At 27.7% G+C, this 21,817-nt stretch overlaps 1 protein-coding gene across 4 annotated transcripts in view; it reads left to right on the top strand.

Moving 5' to 3' along the window:
• Positions 1-15,685, top strand: part of LOC100209825 (uncharacterized) — a 35,795-nt gene extending 20,110 nt beyond the window's left edge. For all 4 annotated transcript variants that reach the window (XM_065797926.1, XM_065797925.1, XM_065797927.1 and 1 more), the window contains 6 exons: positions 5,948-6,101; positions 6,445-6,508; positions 6,768-6,866; positions 7,174-7,346; positions 14,195-14,354; positions 15,343-15,685. In XM_065797926.1, the coding sequence (XP_065653998.1) occupies positions 5,948-6,101; positions 6,445-6,508; positions 6,768-6,866; positions 7,174-7,346; positions 14,195-14,354; positions 15,343-15,536 (844 nt within the window). In that variant the 3' untranslated portion in view covers positions 15,537-15,685. The remainder of the gene's footprint in view (positions 1-5,947; positions 6,102-6,444; positions 6,509-6,767; positions 6,867-7,173; positions 7,347-14,194; positions 14,355-15,342) is intronic.
• Positions 15,686-21,817: the final 6,132 nt, after the last annotated feature.

The raw sequence follows: 21,817 nt of genomic DNA, 5'->3' as shown, positions 1-21,817 counted from the left end.
TTTAGTAGTCAAAAGTACAATGACAATGACTTCAAGAATTTATCTGATGTATTGAAGCCTTACAAAAAGGCATTGCAGTCATTCAAAAATCACTGGAAGAAAGAGCCATCCGTCATCGACATACCACGAAGTAATCAGATAGCTGAACGTGCAATCAAGGTGATGCAAGACCTGTATGCTTCCTGCAGAAAGAAAGACAAACTGCAACTTCGATTCATTCTAAGTAATAAGCGCTAGACTCTTTATGAGACGTGAGCATCATGTGACCCATGTACTAAACACAGTAGGCCTATAGACACAGACAGTTATGTATATTGTTGTACTAGACGCTTTGATACTGTTAATTTTGTAATACTTGCATAATTATATATCACATAATGTTTTTTGTTATATCACAGTACATGTTGCATAAATAAATAAAATAACAACAGGAGTATGACTCTTACAACATCTTCAGCCTTTAATATTCATTTACTGTACAAAAGTGTACCTATTGAAAATTCGATTTTTTGGTTTTGGGGTGACCTTTTTTCAAAATATGTCAAAATGAAACATCTATTCGTTCTTTTTACATAAAAGTTCATTGAATTATATACAGGCCTAGTAGGTTGCAAAAAAGTCATATCCCTAATATATATATATATATATATATATATATATATATATATATATATATATATATATATATATATATATATATATATATATATATATATATATATATATGTATATATATATATATATATATACATATATATATATATATACATATATATATATATATATATATATATATTTATGATATATATATATACATATATATATACATATACTGTATACGCTAGGTATATATACATATACATATACTGTATATGTTATGTATATATATATATATATATATATATATATATATATATATATATATATATATATATATATATATATATATATATATATATATATATCTGGTATCCTTTTAGGTGTAATTAGGTAGTTAAACAGGGGTCTTATATAGTTAAGGTAACAAAACCAATGATAATATAACTTTAAGGAAACTATGGTAGTGCGGTAGTGGTGTAGTGGTAGAGCGCTCGTTTCATAGAGGTTCCGAGTTCGATTCCCACCACGTCCCTGGTAGTACCGCGCTCAACTTGTTTCTCCGCGCAGCGGCTTTGTTCGTCAAGGTTCGTGTTTTGGAGTTATAGAGTTGAGAGAGAGTGATAACCACAAGTAGCCTTCTCATCTGTAGTGGCCTTCTCGGCTTTGGAGAGGTGAATTTAAAATAAAAAAAAATATATATATATATATGTATATACGCACACAAACACACACGCATGCAAAAAAATCGAAAATGTATTTATCCTTGACGTATGAACGAAGTCATCAATCAATAACTTCGTCTCTTGTAATATTTTCCCTTTTAAAAATCTATTCACGAAACTTTTAAGAGTTTACCTTTCGTTTAACGTAAGTATATATGTTTGAAAAAATGATTAGCGTGACGTCATCAATACCAAGTATGGACCCAAATTCGACCCTTTGAGCACTTTTAGAATTGCTCGTAAATTTTTCTCAAGATGTTTTTATTTATTATAAGATTTTTCAAGAGGTTATCTAACGTTTAACGTAAATCTGTATTATTAACTTTGATAAAAAGCATATATATCATTGTGACGTCATCAGTTCCAAATAAGGGCCCAAATTTGACCCTTTAAGCACTTTCACAAAGGCACGTAAAGTTTTTCTCACTCAAGACATCAACCTTAAACTATTTAATTAGTTTTTGTAATGTCCACTTTATTTCCAAGAAAAAATTACACATAGCGTCCAGACTATAAACAAAATATTGTTAATTATAAACAAAATATTGAAATATCGACTCTGCAATGCCATCACAAATGAAGAAATGTTTATTTATTGGCGAAAAGTAGAATAATGAATAAAATTAAGAAGAAGAAAAACAAATAAAATTAAAATATTATAAATAAAATTACCATTAGAAAAATAAAACAATTAAATGGATTGTTAAAAGAAAAAAATGTTCGCAATTAATTCGAAAATAGAAAATAATATTACAAGAGAATTTTAATAATATAGAAAAATGGCTCATCTTTTTTTACAAACAAAAATTAAAGTTAATGCAAGAAAATAATACGAACAATTTTTAAGGTTTTATTGATTTATGTTCATTTTTTATACTGTTGTGTATTTTTGGATTACTTATATTGTTGAGTATTTCTGTACATTGTTTTCACTGTTGTGTATTTTTGTGCTTTATTTATTTTGTTATAAATTTATGTACATTGTTTAGATTGTAGTGCATTTTTGTGTATACTTATTCTATTGTGTATTTGATCTGTGATTCTTTTTTTATATATATACTTGGTTTCATGCATTCTATCAAATACCCCATTTTTTCAAACTAATGCCCATTTTTTTGCGTTATGCAGGGACGATGACACGGGAGAAGCTACCCTACTTTTTTTTTAAAAGACTTTTATATAAATATTTATCAATTTTGACTGTTATGCTATTATCAAGTCATTTCATAGTTTTATCTCATATTAATGATTAAATATTATATTTTTATTTTGTTTTTCGTTATCGTTCTGATTATATCTCGTGAAACGTTGTACTATTAATTTTCTCTCATGCCATCATATTCACTCATTCCTTCTTTTCTGTTACTATTCTTTTATTTTTAAATATTGTTCTTCTTCTTTTTATTAATTTTTATTTTTTTTTATTTTTAGTCTTTTATCTTCATTATTACTTTTTCTTTACTTTTTTTTTAATTTGTTTTCTGGCTTGTTTGTTTTATTTGTTTATTTTATTGAGGTATCACTTCAATAATAAGTTTTTAACTAATTGAATGAAACTTGATTTTATAAAGTTGTAATTTTTTTCATTTTAAATAAATGAGCAGTAGAAGGAGGCAGTTTAGGACAGAGGTAGTTTAGAACAATGCGAAATTTTAAAAAATACAAACTTATCAATCATAAATATATTAAATATATAAGTTGATTGGAAATACTTTTGCACCCTACCGTTATAGAATTTTTTTCAGGAAGGCAATTAGATTTTCTACAAATGTTTTATGATTTTTAATAGTTTTTCTAATTTTAAAAATTTTTAAACGTAAAGATATGCTGAGGAACTTACTTCAAGGAATTATATTTTTACATTTTTAGTGAAAGGGATACGTTTTACGATACAAAAAAAAGTTCAATGACTGGACATAAAATTTTCACAAAAAATTTTGTGGAATATTCTGAAATCAGAGTTGAGGCAGCATTGGACAATTTTATGGACACATTTGGACGTACTGCGCTTTTCAACACAATCTTATTGGCAAATGAAGTTATTTAAAATTATAAATTAAGCAAAATAATGCAAAGCAAAAAAGTTTCAAAATAGTGCGCAGCTATAAAAAGAAATGTAAAAAAGAAGAGAAATTAAAAATTGCCATAAATATGCTTAGAGGAAATAAAAAGTTATAAAACTTTTTCACCAATTATTCTATTTCCACCTTTATTAATAAGTTCATAACATTCACAACTTAGTTGAATGTTATGAGCTTTATTTTTTCAATTGGGTAAAAAAAAAAAACTTTTATTCATGTCTATTTCAATCCATTTTACATTCACAATTATTTCTTAAAGTTAACATTTTTCTATTTATGAAATTGATAGGGGATTAAATGATATTTTAGTTTGTTTGAATATACAAGAAAATTATTTAATGGTTTGAGGTCGTTATAAAAATAATTGTATTATTAGTAATAATTGTTTTAGTTCTTCTATTGTTTATAAATTACTGCTCAATAAAAAATTTCGAGAAATATTTCTTCAAATTTTATTATATTTCCTAAACTGCCCCAATGTTGACCAAAACTAATCCATCTTGTGCAGTAGTTTTGAACGACGAGTAGTTTTGTTTTGAGGAGAAAAATTTATTTGAAATAGCTTGGCTTTGCTTTTTTTAAAAAAAAAACTAATAACTAAATTATCTTTTTCAGCAAATACTTTAACTTTTTATCAAACAGTACAATAGTTATGGTCTTTTTCAAAAAGCTTCCTAATATGCCTCTTTCTTCCCTACTTTACATATAATATTTAATGTTTAAATTGTTTTTAATATAGAACTGTTTATTGTTGGAAATGTCTTTAGTTTTAATGTTCTTTTTTGCACTTTATGACTCAGAAAATTCCACATTTGTTTAAGACGAGAAAAAATAAACATTGACAGTCAACAAGAAGCCTTTAGTAATATTTACCCATAGCAAAAGCTTATTACTGTTTTTTAAAATCTTTATTTCCATGCATTTGCCAAACACTTGCAATTGATGGCCAGTACTTGCTAATTTAACAACTAAAGCAACTTGCTAAGTGTCATTTAACTTTAGTTGTTAAATGACACTTAGCAAGTGTCATTTAACAAATAAAGCTGTTATACGACACTTGCTAAGTGTCATTCAACAACTTTAATAAAAAGTTTTTCACCACTAAAGGTATTTACAAAATTATTATACTTTTTTTAATAGGGCAAATGTTTGAAAGAAAGAGCTGGCACTTTAAAATGCCGTTAGATAAGTTGAAATAGAAAGCTCTATGTAAGATTCAGATTTAATCATATTTAAAAACAGCTTCAAAAATAATAAACAAAAGCTAATGAATAGCTCTAGCTTGTTTTGCAATTTGCAGTTCATCAGAGTGTGAACGGGGTTGTAGTCATATAAGTATGATATTTTTGCCAATTATAACAAGACTGATCATTAAGTACATATCATCGCTAATTTTTATCAGCTTTAATTGTCTAAATATCAGGACACAGAAACCAGAACATTACGTCAAAACATGGTTAAACACCACACTTCTATTGATATTTGAACTTGACAATTATGCGACTCAAGTATTTGATTATCTGAAATAAGACTTAATGTGAAATAAGACATGACTTGAATTAAGACGTGACGTGCTAAAAGACGAGGATAAAATTTTCTGATATTAAAATCAAATTGTCTAAATCATTTCAGTTCATTTAGTTAAAACATTTTGTGTTTTTTTTGTTTTTTTTAAACATTTGACAGTTTATTGTTATAAAAATTCTAAGTAATTGGATACAGCACAAATGTTATCTTGTATAAAAAAAATGCGAAAATTTTTTTTTTAGTTTTATACCCAAAAATACTAAATCTTTATTGATTTCCTTATTTAGGTACTATACACATCTTGTAAACTGGAAAAACAAATATATATAATAGTTATTATACCATCATTTATATTTAATAATTTAATAATTTTATATCAATAATATATTTTATATTATATTTATATAATTTTATATAATAATATATTTTCATCAATCTGGTACATAATAATTTTGTATATATTTTTTCTTTTTCACATTTTTAAAATGTCACACGTGTTTATAGAATAAGTTTTATGTATCTACATTTAAGGTGGATTAGCATTTACAGGAAATTTTTCGAGGAAAGGAAAAGAAAACCATCCAACCATAATTGGATGATTTGTGTATGTAACAAAAAATTAAATATGATCTATGATGCATTTAATTAATTCAAAACTCTATTGATTGCTATAATACACAAAAATGTTAAATTTACATATAATACTTTATCTTGTAAATGACATGTGTGCGTGTGTGTGAGGCAACCATTTAGATGGTTGGTTTAAAAAAACACTGAATTTGATGATTACACTCATGTAACAAAAAAATTTAAGAGTTTAAACGAAACTTTTATGTTAGATGATTGGATAGCTTTCTTTTCCGTTCCACGGAAAAAATTGTAAATGGAAATCCGTTTTTATTCATAAATTCAGTACTAAAAGAATAGTATTTTAATAACACTATTACTATTGAACTTTTATGTAAATTGAAAGAGAAAAATTTTTATGGAATAAAAATATTTGCATTGTTTTTTTAGTTATGGTGACCGCTCTCCAAAGTCAACATGTGCTCGAGCCTTTTGCATAATTTGGATTTTAATGGGAATTATGTTAATCTCACTGTTTACTGGTCTTGTATCAGCAGCTTTATTAGCCAGTGCGACACCAGTTTTCAACGTGGCTGGTGCATCAGTAATATATATATATATATATATATATATATATATATATATATATATATATATATATATATATATATATATATATATATATATATAGTTATGTGTGTGTGTGTAAACAATTCAGGGCTCATACTAATATAAAAAAATCTATTTGCGAAAATTTTACTTACGATTGGCTTTCATGAAAGTGAGAAAACCAATTGCGATTAGCATTTTGAAATTTTTTTGATTTAATGTTGAATGTTTCTAAACAATGCGTTAAATTATTTGAAAAAAGATTTCCTTTTAGTTTATATATTTTTATTTAACTTTACTGCTTTTATACACTGCTTCTATTTGAAACAAATTTCTAGATAGGAGCTTTAATTGGAAGTATTGAATATGAAATTGGAGTTGGAATGAATGCACATATGATTGGTATTTTTTTATGTGAAATCATAAACTTTTTAAAATAAAGTATATATATACTTTATTTTAAAAAGTATTGTCTAATTAAATATTTTCTCTTGAATAAAAATTATAATTTTATTTTCATTATATAATGAAAATAAAATTATAATTTTTATTCAAGAGAAAATATTTAATTAGACAATACCGTTTAATGGTACCATAGCATATGTTTGATTTGTATTGTTATAGTTTATTGTCTAAAAACTAATATAAATATTTACTTTAGCATATAATCACACAACTGATTTGTTGAATGCGTTGATAAATAAAAACCCAAATTTACACGGAGCTCTTCTTGATAATTTTATTCTGAGTGCAAATCAAGGTATTACTTTTACTTTAAAAATTTTTGAGCAAGTTTTAGTTGCTTTGCTACAACAAAAAAAAAATGTTATAGTTAGTCGCTGATTGTTGTCTATAAAGCTGAGTGGGGAGGAGGGGGGTTAGAGTGAAAGAACAGAGAGCACCACTGCCTGGGGGTTGGAGGAGGGGGTGCACAATGACCCTCAGAAGTTTTAAGGTATATAAAAATATATATATATATATATATATATATATATATATATATATATATATATATATATATATATATATAAACACACACATTAACAATGTTAATTTAATAACTTTAGATGTATTTAAAAAAGTCAATTTGCGAATGGAGCGTGAAATTGATCACCCAGTTACCTACGGTTTTGTAATAAAAAATAATTCTTCAAAAATGGAAAAGTGTTTTAGAAATTACGTAAGAAACTTTCCGCACAAAACATTTCAAATTATTGCTAAGTACTTGGTGCCTATTTCGGTAAGAATTTTCTTAGTGATTTAGTCACTCTTCATCTTATATTGTTTTTTAATTCTTGGTGCAAATCAATGTTTTTTTGTTTTTTTTTATTTTTAAACAAAAATTTTGGATAGGCAAAATATTTTAACTTTCAAAAATTTCAAAACTTAAATTTATAGAAACTGTAAAACAAGTGTACTTTATTAGTACTTTTTATTGCCTTCAAAACTTCTTATCTTCATTAAAACTTCTTATCTTCATTAAAACTTATTGTCTTGATTGTTTTGCGGACATATGTCCCAGAACAAAGAAGACAGTATAAACTTATCGTTTTTATATATAAAATATAAATTTTCTTTTTCAATGATCTTTAATAAGTTAAGTATAAAACAGACAGAGAAGATTAGTGTTATTAAAAACACAAATAAATATAAAAGTACTGCGCTTATAAGCAAGTCAAAAAGATACCTGAAAAATAATAAAATGACTTCAGAGTAACTAGTTATGCACAAATATTTCACAAATTTTAAAACCTTTTTTTTATTAGAAACTTAAATGAACTTAACGTCATTGAAAACTTTTGAATCCCTTTCGATAAGTTTTCCATATTTTTGGGCCTTGATATGCAATGCTATATTTCGTATATATAAATTTCTGAACCAGTTTATATGTGTTACTTATATTTGGTTTTAAATAATAGTTTTCGTTTATATTTATTTCAAACTTGTTATTAAAGTTTGTAGGAGAGAGATCATTGCTGAGTCAATGCATAAAAATCAAATGCTGATAGATCTTTATTTTAAATACATTCATTATTTTAATTTCTTACATTAAAGTTTTAGCGTGTTCATGCTTATCTTTACAGTAAATAATTTTGCAAGAATGGTTGGGTACTTGCCCAAATTATTTATAGTTATAAAAATAACTATAAATATATATAAAATTAAACATAAAACATAAGATAAATATAAATTAAGAAAATAAAGAAAGTTCTAGTTAACCAAACTTTTAAGCATTCTATAGTATTTTAATACTTAATGCTGTAGTGCATTATCTGGCCAATTGTCACTGTGCCGCTGCCTCTGCACAGTGGGCCAGAATAGTCAATTTTGAGACAAAATTAATAACTAATTTAATATTAGTACTGTGTTTACCAAATTTAGCAAGAGTATCAAAATGAGGTCTGCGCTTCTTATGAAAGTGATAATTTTTATGCTTAGTTGCTATGGATACCTAATTTTGCATAGCAACAACCTATTTTTGATTTTAGACCAATAGACATAAGACCAATAGACATAAGACCAATAGACAATACCATCTTTTCTACTATATGGTATCTATGCATTAATATTTTTTCTAGACTTTAACGCATGTAGTACCAGGAGTAACATTTAACAAAATATCTGGCAGTTTCAAAACAAATATCCCGTAATTTTAAAATGTCTATTTCAAAACCACTGGAAATACAACAAAGAATAAAATGCAATCTTTCAATCAGCACTTTATTAATTCCTGTAATTTCACTAAATACGTCTTCATTTAAGAAAGCTATCCTGGCTGTTTACCATCGTTAGCGTTTCCACTACCACCTGCTCTTGGTTTCTCTACTATCAAGCCAAGAACCTTTTCTGAATTAAACTCTTTTGCTCCATTACTGAATTCTTGGCTTCAAGAGATCGTGCTTGCCAAGATTTAATTTTTTTTTAAAATGCAATAAGCATTCAAAACACCTAATACAAGCATGAAAGACCATTCTAGAGAATATGAATGAAATGCTTTTTTTAATAACAATTTCAATTTCATTCATTTCTGATGGGCTACACATACTAAAACATGAATGACTAGAGTCAGTTGCATTGGATAAGGCAGTGTGCACCTTTTCATAAATCATAGTGATTTCAATATGGTTTGTAATAGATACTTTTTCGCCCTTCAAAAACAACAATGGATGGAATCAAGTTTCTCGATAAAATAACTTTTTTTTCATCTTTACTTTTAAAGGATCAACACAAGTCAAAAATAAAGAATTTGCATTTGATAAAATACGATAACTGCTTTGTGATATTTTTGTTTATAAATCCTTTGACTAGTTGAACTATCAAGTTTGTAATATTGCGTTGCTTTATCAAACAGAAGATGCTTCATGCATTGAGAACTGATTATTCCTGATACATTTGAATATTTCAAATTATTTCATTATAAAGCTAAAAAAAAAGTGAAAGGTATAAAATCTATAATGCAAATGAAAATAAGCAATAGTTTTAAAACAATAGGAACCCTGACTTAAGTCACAACCTTAATGTACATATGCGAGAAAATGCGGTAGATTTTTACAGGTAGTCAAATCTTAAATTTAAGAATAGCATATTTTTATCATCGTCATTTCATCAAAATTAACAAAACTTATTGAAAAATATTTAGTATTTTTAATTTACATCAACATCAAATATTAAAACCCCCTCAAAATGACCCTTACTTTTAGGGGGTTTTAATATTTGATATTGATGTAACTTAAAAATACTAAAAATTTTGTACAAAATGTACTCAGCTTTAGAGCTTGGAAGTGCTAAAAGTTGCAAGAAATAGTAGCCAAAACTAATTTTACCTCATAGTAAACATGTTAATCATTTATTATATATACTTGTAAATGTGTTCGTTTGTGTTCCAAAAAGTATTAGGTTATATATATACCTCTCTGATAATTGTAATAAAGATTTTTTACACATTATTTTAAACGATTGAAAAAAAAGGTAATTTACATTTATATTTTGTTATTAATGCAAGAAAATAATAAGCCATAGATGTTTTTCAAAATTTACTAAAATAAGCGCAACTAATAAAATTAATTTTAAATTTGTGAAGAATTAAAGTTGAACATATTTTTTATTGAATTTTTAGTTGTTTTAAATATCTGAAAAAGACCCCTCTTTAATTTGTAACAGTAAAAACAGTTTTTGAGTTATAAAAAGATAATATCCATTTTAGAAAGGCCATATGATATATACTATACATGATATATACTATACAAGTACCTAAAAAAAAATTTTTTTTTAGGGACATTGCTTTTTTGCCTTTTGTCATAGCCTGGCACACTGTAAGCTGCTGCCGTTACTCATTAGTGCGTGTTTGACACGGAATTCATGGCAGCCATTAGAACCAAGTTAATAACAAGCTTTATATTTAACAAACGAAAGAGAGAGAATTTTTAAAAAAGCTTGTTTTTGCCTAATAAGTCTTTTGTTTATTAAAAAGTGTTAAAACATCCATCCAACAATACTTCTTAGTAGCTAAAGTGGTTAGCTCCTAGCGTTTCTGAAGTGAATTGCCAGTGAATTGCCATGGTTTAAATCCTTGCACTTCCACATTTTATTGTTTTTTTGCTTTTTTAGAATACAAAATAAAACATTTATGAAGTTCTATAAATCTTATATGCATATTACATAAAGATATTATATACAATAACAAACAAAACAGAGAGAGGTTTTAAAAAGCCTAAAATTTCTAAAAACATCAAAACACTGGTAGAAATTTGTTGCGCATATGTCATGATAGAGATACTTATGTTATTAATGTGCTCAGATAATTTGTCTTAATAGGCTGCGATTGGTCTGAAAAAATTATTTTTAATTTAATAAAGGAAAAATTAAATAAGCCCGTTCTGACACTCCAGAATGTACAGCTGTGGAAACAAAAAAATAAAATTGCCCGTAGCTACCAAAAACTTTAAAGTTTTATTTCAACAATTAAAAGTTTTTTCTTGTCCGAGCCCGTATCTTACGGGTTCTAGGACAGCTAGGATATAAATATAATTAAAATTAATTCTGATTAGGCGATAAAAGATAAAAAAATGTCTGATAAAATCTCTAAAAAAGTGTATACATATATATATGTATATATATATATATATATATATATATATATATATATATATATATATATATATATATATATATATATATATATATATATATACTTTTATCAGATAGGACACTTTCACACATTGTGCAAACTCCAAACTTAAATATGTCAACACATATGCCAAATGAGGAGGCCTTGCAAAAGTTTGGGGTGGTGGAGGCCTGGGAACAAAAAAGCCCTAAAATGCTCGCCCCCTCCCCCTGCCCAAACGTGAGGGCACTGATGTAGTAAAATTTTCAATTTTACTATCTTAAACTAAGTTTAAAATTATAGACAGATTTTAAATTGCGTAGAAAAATATTTTAAATTACAAAAGTTATGACCGTTTTACATCTCCCTCATTTTGGGGAGCAGTCTGAAAATTTGCATGATCATAACTTTTGTAATTTACAATATTTTTTTTACAAAATTTAAAATCTTTCAACAAATTTAAATTTAGTTTAAGATAATAGTGTTGAAAATTTTATAACATCAGTGTCCTCATGTTTCGATCCAAACATTTTTAGCATTTTTTGATAATGATAACTATAAATAAAGACTTTACCCAGGAAAAAAAATTCTATAGAGTTTCTATAAACTATTGAAACATATGGAATTTCTATAGAATGTCTATTAATTTCTATAGAAATTGCTATAATACTTTTTTTTTTATAGAAAAAAAAAGTAGAAAAAAATGTTCTATAGAAATTTTTATAGAAATTAACAGAGATTCTATAGAAATTCTATAGAATTTCTATAGGCCATTTTGAAATTGAAATTTTTCAAACTCTTTGCGTTTGAAATTGAAATTGTTCAAGCTCTCTGCGTCCACCGCATTTTGGGTTAAAGAATTCCATAATTTTACAACACGGTTGGTGAAGAAGTTGTTTCTTTCAGCGCAGTTTCGGACAAGTTATGCTTTTAGTTGTTTAGTGTGTTCACGTGGCCGAAAACTATACTTTGAAGATTCCGTGTTTGGTTGAAGTTGAGGAACCTGAAAGTTAACTTTATCAATTTTACTCAAGATTTTGTATTGCTCGATAAGATCTCCTCTTTTTCGTCATTCAATTAGTGTTGTCAGGTTAAGGCTTGATAGTCTTTGAGTATACGAAAGGTGTTTTAGAGTGGCAATATATTTTGTGGCTAGGTGTTGAATTTGCTCGAGTTTAGTTATGTCTTGAGCTAAAAACGGTGGCCTGTACTGCAAGTTCTAGGTGTGGGCGAACGTACGTAATATACAGTGTGCGCCATAATGCAGAACTTCAACCTCGAAAAGTCTTCTTGAGCCTGCCAAGCATTCAGTTGCCAGCTGATGCAGCCATGCAGACTTGTTTTTTAACTTTTTAGATCGCTAGTCATAAAAACGCCTAGGTCTTGTTCAGATGACAAACGCCGTCCAGGTATTCATTGCATAAATTGCATTTTATTGCTGCGCCCAGTGTGCATGACTTTGCACTTGTCGATATTAAATGATATGAGTCATGTGTGCGACCACTTCATCTCTTCGTTGATGTCGGCTTGGAGTTTTATGAGTTCATGGTTTGATTCTATAAATCCAATTATTTTACAGTCATCTGCATACATTTTAAAGTTGTGTTTGTCAGGCAAATTGTCAATTTATTTTACTTTTCTTTTTGAACAAGAGTGTAACAAGATGAAAAAATAAATGAGAATCTTATGTTCAACCCAAGTTCGGATTTAGTTAGCCACATGTACTAATTTTTGAATTTAATCTTACAGACAGAAGTGCGTGAGATACGTCGATAGTTTGAGGGGTTCAACTTGCAGCCTTTTTTGAAGATAGGCGTAATTTCGACTTTCTTCCATTGAGACTTTGGCAGCTTAAAGCGATTCAGAGAATATAATTCTTAGTGGGATAGCAAAGCCTGCAGCGTAGTATTTCAGGACACGTGGGTTAATGCTGTCGAAGCCCATTGATTTGGTTTTGTTTAGGTCCGAAAGAGTGTGGTCGGTTGGTTTATTCTAGTGGAACGTGGGTTGAATGTTGGTATAGACCCTAGCGGCTCGATTTTGAAATCTGATTGGAAATATTCGTTAAGTGTGTTGCAGATTACTTTAGGATCTGTTGTAATTTGATTATTAGTTGTTTCAAGTTGACGGGTGACAGTCGTGTGTTTCTTGTTTGCTTTTGACGTACGAGTGGATAATTTTTGGTCATGCCTGCTATTTTTTACCAGTTCGATATTGTAAGCAAGAACGGCTGATTTAACTTAGTTTTTTTATTGGTTTGCTTGCTTTTTTATGCTGTTTGCGTAGAGTTGGCTTGTTTGTTCGGCTGGTTGCGATAAATTTGCCCCAGAGTTCGCTTTTCAACTTGACGGCATTTGTAACATCTTCGGTCACCTATTTCGTGTGTTTGTTAGTGTGAGGGGTGGTCGTTGACGGGACCTGTAATGAGGTTGCTTCGTTGAATTTGTCGATAAATATTTTATATTTTTCGGAAATTTTCAAGCCGTCGAAAGCCGAATGCCAGTCGAATGTTTCGATATGCGTAGAGATTGAGTTGTAGTTGGCTTTGCTCCAGATCAGACGTTTCTTGTAGAGGTTAGAGGAATCAGTTATTTCGGGTTCTTTAGTTTTTAGCTCGGTGAGAGCAATACTTCCCTCAATATAACAGTGTGCTTTACCTTTGGCTGTGTGGTCGAGAGGATATGCTTCAAAAGTTTATAGAAACTCTATAGAACTTTTTTTCCTGGGTTGGTTTAAACTTTTAACTTAAATTGATTTTAGTGGGATCAAAAATCTTTTTTTGGAAATTTATTTTGTGAGCAAAAATTAAAAACACAACACAAACGCGCTCTCGCGCTTATTTTAAGTTTATTAAATTCTCACAAAATGACAAAAAATGTGTGCTTAATAACTAATTTGAGCCTATAATATTTATAGATAAGAATTTTAAATTAATTTAAATATATTTATAGATTAACTGGTTAACTTATGCTTATTTTTAGAACCCGGTTGACGAAGTTAGATTAGAAGTTGCAGCGGCGGAAAAACTTTTCTACGAAGAAAGCATATTTAGAGCTATTTTGTGTTCAGAAGTTGGCATTCTTACTGTTTCGTTACTTCTTGGTGTTGCATGGGAAATGTTTGTCAGGAATAAAAACTCTGGTAAGTAATTTTAAAAAAATCCAGATTTGCTTTAAATAAAATATATTTTGAAATTTACTTTGAATAAAATATATTTACTTTGAATTATAATATTATAATTAAAATATATATAATAATCAAAGTAGTATATAAATAAAATATATTTACTTTGAATTCAGCGTAAGTAAAACTGGGCTAAATCCAATATTTTGCAATCTTGTTGGAGTAAATCAAGCAGAGTTATTTTAGAGCCTACACACAAGGGGAAAACATATAAATAAAATATACTTTATGTATATATAATATAACATAGATATATAAAAAAACAACAATACAATCAATAATAATGGAGTAGCTCTGTAACATTCCTTTTGTTTTATTTAAATAAAATCTCATTGATTGATCTAATCCATAAATTATTTTCTTTCAACACACCTTTACGATATTAATAAATATGTGATATTTAATCACCAATAGGTGGGAAAACACTATCACATTAATATTAAATATCGTTAGCTCGGAGTCAGGGCCGTCCGAACGGGGGTGTAGGTGATGTCCCACCCCCTAAAGCTATTAGATATACATTTGAGTTGACACATTTAGCTTTTGAGTTGGCAAGTTTTGAAGAATAGTTGGCTAATGTCAAATAAGGAGGACCTTTTTTTTGTGTGTGTGTCTCTAGTTGGCAAAAAATCTATGCGACACTCCCCCACGAGAGACTTCTTCAGGACGGCCCTGGTCGGATCACAAGTGCAATATTGATAATTTATTAAAATTATATATATAAAAATTTTGTGTAAAATTTTGTGTAAATCTAATTTCTGTAAACTTAACATGTAAACTTAATGAAAACAAGTTTCCATAAATTGAAGAATTACATATTTATAATTTAAATAAATATTGGATATAGCACTTGTATTCTGAGCTGACGATATGATATTAATGAATGTGTGATATTTAATGTGATAATATTAAATATTTAACATTAAATAAGCATTCATTTTTCTAGCCGCTTATCGTTTGGTTAGTCGTTTTCAGAAAAAACCTCAGTTCTCTAGCAATATGAATTTAACAACTCACAGTAATGCTGAAGAAAATATGACGGTAGAAAGACTTATATTGGAATACGACGATTTTCATTTGCAGTGGATGAGTCAACTGAGAAACCTTTTAACAAGAAAAAACGGTCAACATACTGTTTAAATTCATTTTATTAAGTATTAAAAGTGATTGTTATATTGACGTTACATTTTACTGTTAGGCACAATATTGCACGTTATGTTTTAATACGTTCGCAATATTGCAACGCTAATAAAAACTAAAAAAAAAATTTTAATATATTTTTAATGATATATTGTATCATTTTTTAATTTAATTTTTTCGAACCAGTGAATCAAAAGTAACACGACGAACACAGAACACAGTAAGACGGGGCAAGATGGCGAGCGCTGTTATAATCCTGAGTTTTTGCAAGACTGTCAGTCATGACGCAATTATACTTTATCACTACCTGTTATATTGTCACGTAACTGGGAAAAATGACTTATTAAAAGTTTTCTGTCTCCAATTTTATAAAATTTTAAAAAAACTTATAACTGCTCTGACGAAAGGTAGCACAAAATAAACATAGGGTGTCCCAAAAAACAACATTTTTGAAAATAATCTGCTCCTACCCCCTAAACGTGTTCTACCTAATAAAAAAAATACTAGGTTTAAAATCTTTTTGAATAAAAAATATTTTAAGGGGTCCCTCAAGACCCTCGAATATTTAATGGGTCTCAAATATTTTCAAAAAAAAAGTTTTTCAAAAATGTCAACCTGGTACTCAAATGAAGCGAAGTTATAAAAAAATTTTAAAAATAATATTCATTTCAAAAAAATTAAATTACATATAAAATTTTATTTACGACAACTAACATTACCTAATTAAGTTAGTAATTTTTACCTTCGCATGGCAAGTACACGATTCTTGCCAAGTGTGAAAAGGGTTTTAATATAGGTTTCGATTAAAAAAGTTTTAATATAACTACTTTTAGTATTTCATGTGGTAGTAGCAGTATTTAAATAATCTATGTTAAATAGTATATAAATAATAGTAGATCTAAGAGTGTTACTAGATGTCAGTTAACCAAAGGGTTCAAAAGGTACCTCTATTAATGTTATCTATTACCACAACTAAAATTTAAAAATCGTTAACTTTTATCAAATTTAGTAACTTTTGTTTTTTACCTAGGAAAATTAGACAATAACTAGACGAGTCGTATAACTGAGTAACGTCGAGCTCAAAATCTCAAAAAACGGAGTTATAGACACTTACCGTAATTTTCGCGACCTTAAATTGGGTTTATAGTAAAATATAGCTATAAGGTATTGCAATATTAAGAAAATAATAACATTGAATCATTTGTAAGCCTCTCTAAAATTTTAAGTTTTTTCTGTTGTTTATTCATACTAGAAAATCAATTCTAAATTATTTATCAAAAAATACTTGTTTGTTCTAGATATTGGATTTCAAAGTTTGAAAAATATTTTAGAATTATTCTAAAATATTTTTTAAACGATGTCAAACACATTTTCAAGCTTGAAATTAGAACAATGCTCATACTTTCCCATGCTTATTTCATTTCATTATTATATATTAGCTAGTTAAGACCTAATTCAAAACTAAAACTTAATAATACGCAGATTGCTTGTCTAAAAAATTAGATGGGCATTTTGTTAGTCATTTCAATCTTTATTTTCGCCCAAAGCGTTAGGTATTCTATATTTTTTTTATATTATAAATCTTCATCAAGTAAATTGCCGAAGATAATATTTGCTGGGGGCTGTTCGTAAATTACCTGGTTGACAACTAACGTTGAAGAATCGTTGCTGCAACATTCATTTAGGTTGTGCTTTACGTTCGGTGCAAACGCTATGTGAACCAATTTTTGTGAACTCCAATTTACATTTCTTAAACGTTTAATACGAACGCTCAAACAACAAACAGCGAACGTTTACTTAACGTTCACTGCAAACGTTGTTTTGATAGCTCTTGAACGTCCACCTCAATCACGCAATAACGAACATGGAAGCTTACCCAAATTTGTACTTATTTACTACTTATTTAACAATTGTTAAATAAATAATGGGTTATGCTACTTTAAGTTTAAAACAGCTTTACATTACACAAAAACTAGCAAATGTAGGTTTAAACAGTAATGTAAGTCTTTCTTCTTTTTTAATTTTTTAAATAAACGTATGAATGTTTAAATAAAACCTTCATTTGCTAGTTTTTATGTAATATAAAGCTGTTTTGAACTTACAAAAACGTAACCCTTATTTATTTAAAAATTGTTAAATAAGTAGTAAATAAGTGAGTAACAATTTAATTGTACTTTAATATAAATTCATAATATTTTAAAACTGAAATTACACCATATCAAGCTTTTTTGAGAGCCCATAATGTAATTATTACATTTCAACCATAAACCACACAATTGGCTGAGTTGATTACATTTACCTTGAGTTCATTCTAAAAAATAATACTTCCTGCAAGAAAAAGTTCATTTATTATTACTAGTTAGTGTTTTAAAGTGCACTAACAACAATTTACATCAATTTAAGTTAAATCTGCTATATCATCATAAAAAAATACACGTTGTTTCAGTAAAAAGGTACAGTTTTTACCACTAAAAACATAAAAAATACACGTCTTTTTTAAAATAGCACAATCTACAATACTTCAGCAAAATTAAAATTCTTTATCCTAATTAAAAATTTAAAATTCTTGAATTAAAAAACAAAAGCTTTTTGTGGTTTGATAAACAAGCCAGTTTTATTTATAAATGACCAAAATGTTTCATTTATAAAAGATCTAAACTGCTATAAACTGTCAATTCTAAATAAAAACAGTTTCATATACAAACCACTAAAACAGACAACACAAAAGCTTATACAAACTACATTAAATGAGCATAATAATTAATAATACTTTGGTATGATTTATAAAACGCCGCTTTAAACAGCTGAAACAGGAAACTGATTCCATTAAATAAGTAGCCCGTCTATATTCAGAGCATTTTCCAAGTCAAATAAATTGCCAAAATTGTCCTCTTCGAGACAATCTACTATTTTCTTTGTTTTTGTAAAATGTAAAATTTATTTGTTCCAGATAGACATATTGTATGCTCGATCAATCTCTGAATGACAAAATGCTTACATCAGAGGCATCAGAATCTGAAACAGGTTGAACGAAAACTCTTTTTCTTAGTTGCACTAACTTGAAAATAACTATTGCTCAATATCTACACCATCATTGGTACAGCATGAAGTTGTTTTTTAAAACAAATTCAGTGTCGTTGTCACTTTGATTGTTGCTTTGATTGATTCATGTACTGTAAAATCGCAGTAAGTTCGGTCACCATGTAACTTCGGTCATTTAAGAAAAAATATAAAAAAGTATGCAAAACTCAAATTTTACAATTTTTTTTTTCTCTAATAATATTTGTAATTAGTTCGTAAATATGAACCTACAAAAAAAATAATAATGTTTATATGCAACCTGCTGAAATAATTCTTTAGCAAAACAACAATTTTAAAAAATGCATACAATAAAATCTAAAATAAGCAAATTAATAAAATAAATGATTATATTTAATCTTAGTACTATTAAGAATCACCAAATTAATTATATTTACAAAAACAAATTAATAATTTTTGAAAATTAACTACTATTTTTATAAAAATTAGTGAAATTTTGAAATACTCTAGCTTCGGTCATTCGCGGGTTAACAACAAAGTAATATTGTGAAATGTTGATAAGCGTTGCAAAAGTGAAACTTATTGGTAACTTTACCTGTAAATTTACCAGTAAATTTAGACATTTTTATAATGGATACACACCATGGTATTTTTTTTCAATAAAAAATTTGTTCATAGTTCCAAATTTAACTGATGATTCTAAAAAATGAGTTCTAAAAAATGAGTTCTAAAAAATACCAAGCTTGTGACTTTTTTTTTGGAATAAAATTACAGCTCAAAGACAATTATGGATGTGTTGCGAATCCTGTGATTGGTTGTGTGGATCTTGCTGTTCTACTATGGTCAACGATACGTGCGAAAATTGCAAATAAACATACAAAGCTCATTTGAAACAATTTAGTGTTTTTTTGTTAATTGAAAGAACCTTTTTTAATTAATTGTAAAATATATTTTCAATTTTATTAACCAGTGGCGTAGCAAATATGATAATGGCCAAAGTAATAAAATAGTTGACTAATTACTATAAAAATTAAAAATACTACTACTTATATTTATAAATACCTTTTTTTTATGTATTCCTTTTTTTTTTCTTTGGTGCCCCAAAAGACTTTTTTTTTGAACCCGGGGCGACGCCCTCCTTAGTTACTGGTATTACCTGAATTTATATCATATTTTTACAATAAAACAACATTTAAAAATTAGTTTCGTTATTTGTGACGTCAAGTTTATGATACGTTATTAGTATGTATATAGCGGCCGAACTTATGAGATGCTATGAAAGTTGGTCAAAGTAAATGTTTTCATTTTAAACTTTTAAGTTTAAAATGAAAACATCTTACTTTTTATTTTAAACATTTTTAAGTATTGAGTACTAGTTTTTATTTTTCATTTTTTTATTTTTACAATATTAATTATCAATATAATTTTCTGTATGTTTCAGGAAAAAAAATTGAAAATTTTTTATTCGTGCATGATAAATAAATGTTCAAAGCTTAAGTGACCGAGCTTAGGCGATTTTACGGTATAGCATTTGTGTACATAGTGTTCGATTGACGTCACGATATAAACAATGTTGTTCCGACGCCATATTGTAGGTCAAACCATGGAAGTATTATAGATGGAAGTGCAACGCTAATGAAATTCCTAAAACTATGCGTGAAATCTTTTGTTCATAATATAATAGAAAGTCGTAAACAATTTCACTAAATTCGGACGCCGCTTCTGAAGTATGTAAACACTAAACTTGCTAACTCAAATTTTTTCGATAAATTTTTTGACTAATTTTTCTAAATTAGTCAAATTTTTTCGATATAAAGACTTTGAAGTTCACCTGGCAGATGTTTATATTGTGTTTTGATATTTAAAAAAATATAATTGTTTTGTGCATCATGTTTATGCAATTTACGAAAAAATATTATTTGTATATAATTATATATACATATATAAAAAGTTCTAAAAAAGGTTTAATTTTTACTTTAACTAGAGTTTAAAATTTACTCTGATTATAAATCTAAATTAACAAAAAAGTAATTTAAAATTGATTAAAACTTTATAAAAAAGAAAATTTAAGTGTCCAGTTAAATATAAACGGGCGCATTTATCAAAAAATTTGTTTTTAAATAGAACGCCTTTTTTTGTATCACGTAATTAACTTTGTTTACTTGGCATGCAGAAATCATATTCTAAATTATTTAAGAACTATTTAAGTTTTTTTTTTTTTTTTTGCTAGTTCGCATATTTATTTTAAAAATTTACTTTCAAATTTTTTTGCACACAGAAACTAATGCGATTTTGTTTGATTGTAACGGTAAAAAGTATTGGTTATCATTGTTATTGGATTGAAATGAGTAAGCAGGTGTTAAATAAATTTTAGATGTTTCTTTTTAAAATCGTTATCCTCATTCAATTTGTTTTGGGGCAATTATGAACAGACTTAATCTATGAAAAAAGAAGTTGGAAGTAGAAAAAAGAAAGGATTTAAAGATAAATATGTCAGTCGCATAGGGATCTTGCAAAAAAAATTTAAATGCAGCCATACATGTCTTCTGCTTGCTCCAGCTCTCTTATTTATTAACACGATTTATTTCATTGTAAATTTTAATATACGGCAAACATATATTAAAAAAAAAAAAAAAAAAAAATACTTTGGTATAATATTTAGATCTCATGAATATAAAGCATATCAAAAAAAAAAAAGAAAACTCTGAAGCGATCCTTAAATAAACAAATTAAAGCCATTTTTCGACTTAAATTGAAATTAATAATTTTTATTAATCTGCTGTCCCATAAAAAGTAATTTAAATATTGAATTACTGGGACACAATGGGTTGAAAATAATAAAAACAAGTATTAAATGATAGGTTTTTTAATGCAGTTTTTGAAATTACATACCATATTTAGGATCGGAAAATAATTTCTTTGAGATGACGTCTTTCTTGCTGGATACAAATTTGGATCCTCTTCTGAAAATTAAGGACGGCTCTCTCCAACATTTCATTCGGCACGGCTTCAATTTTCAGACGAATAGAATTCTTAAGGTCATCGAGTGTGCGAGGCTTGTTCATGTACACTTTTGATTTCAATTATCCCCACAAAAAGAAGTCACATATCGACAGGTCGGGTGAGCGAGGGGGCCAGTGAACATCAACAAATCTCGAAATCACATGTCCTGAGAACATTTGTCGAACCACTTCCATGGATACTCTCGCCGTGTGAGCTGTGGCACCATCCTGCTGAAACCA

Source organism: Hydra vulgaris, chromosome 05 (genome assembly GCF_038396675.1).
Source record: "Hydra vulgaris chromosome 05, alternate assembly HydraT2T_AEP".
Taxonomy (NCBI): Eukaryota; Metazoa; Cnidaria; class Hydrozoa; order Anthoathecata; family Hydridae; genus Hydra; species Hydra vulgaris.
The sequence above is the reverse complement of the archived record's forward strand: the minus strand, read 5'-3'. Positions and strand labels throughout refer to the sequence as shown.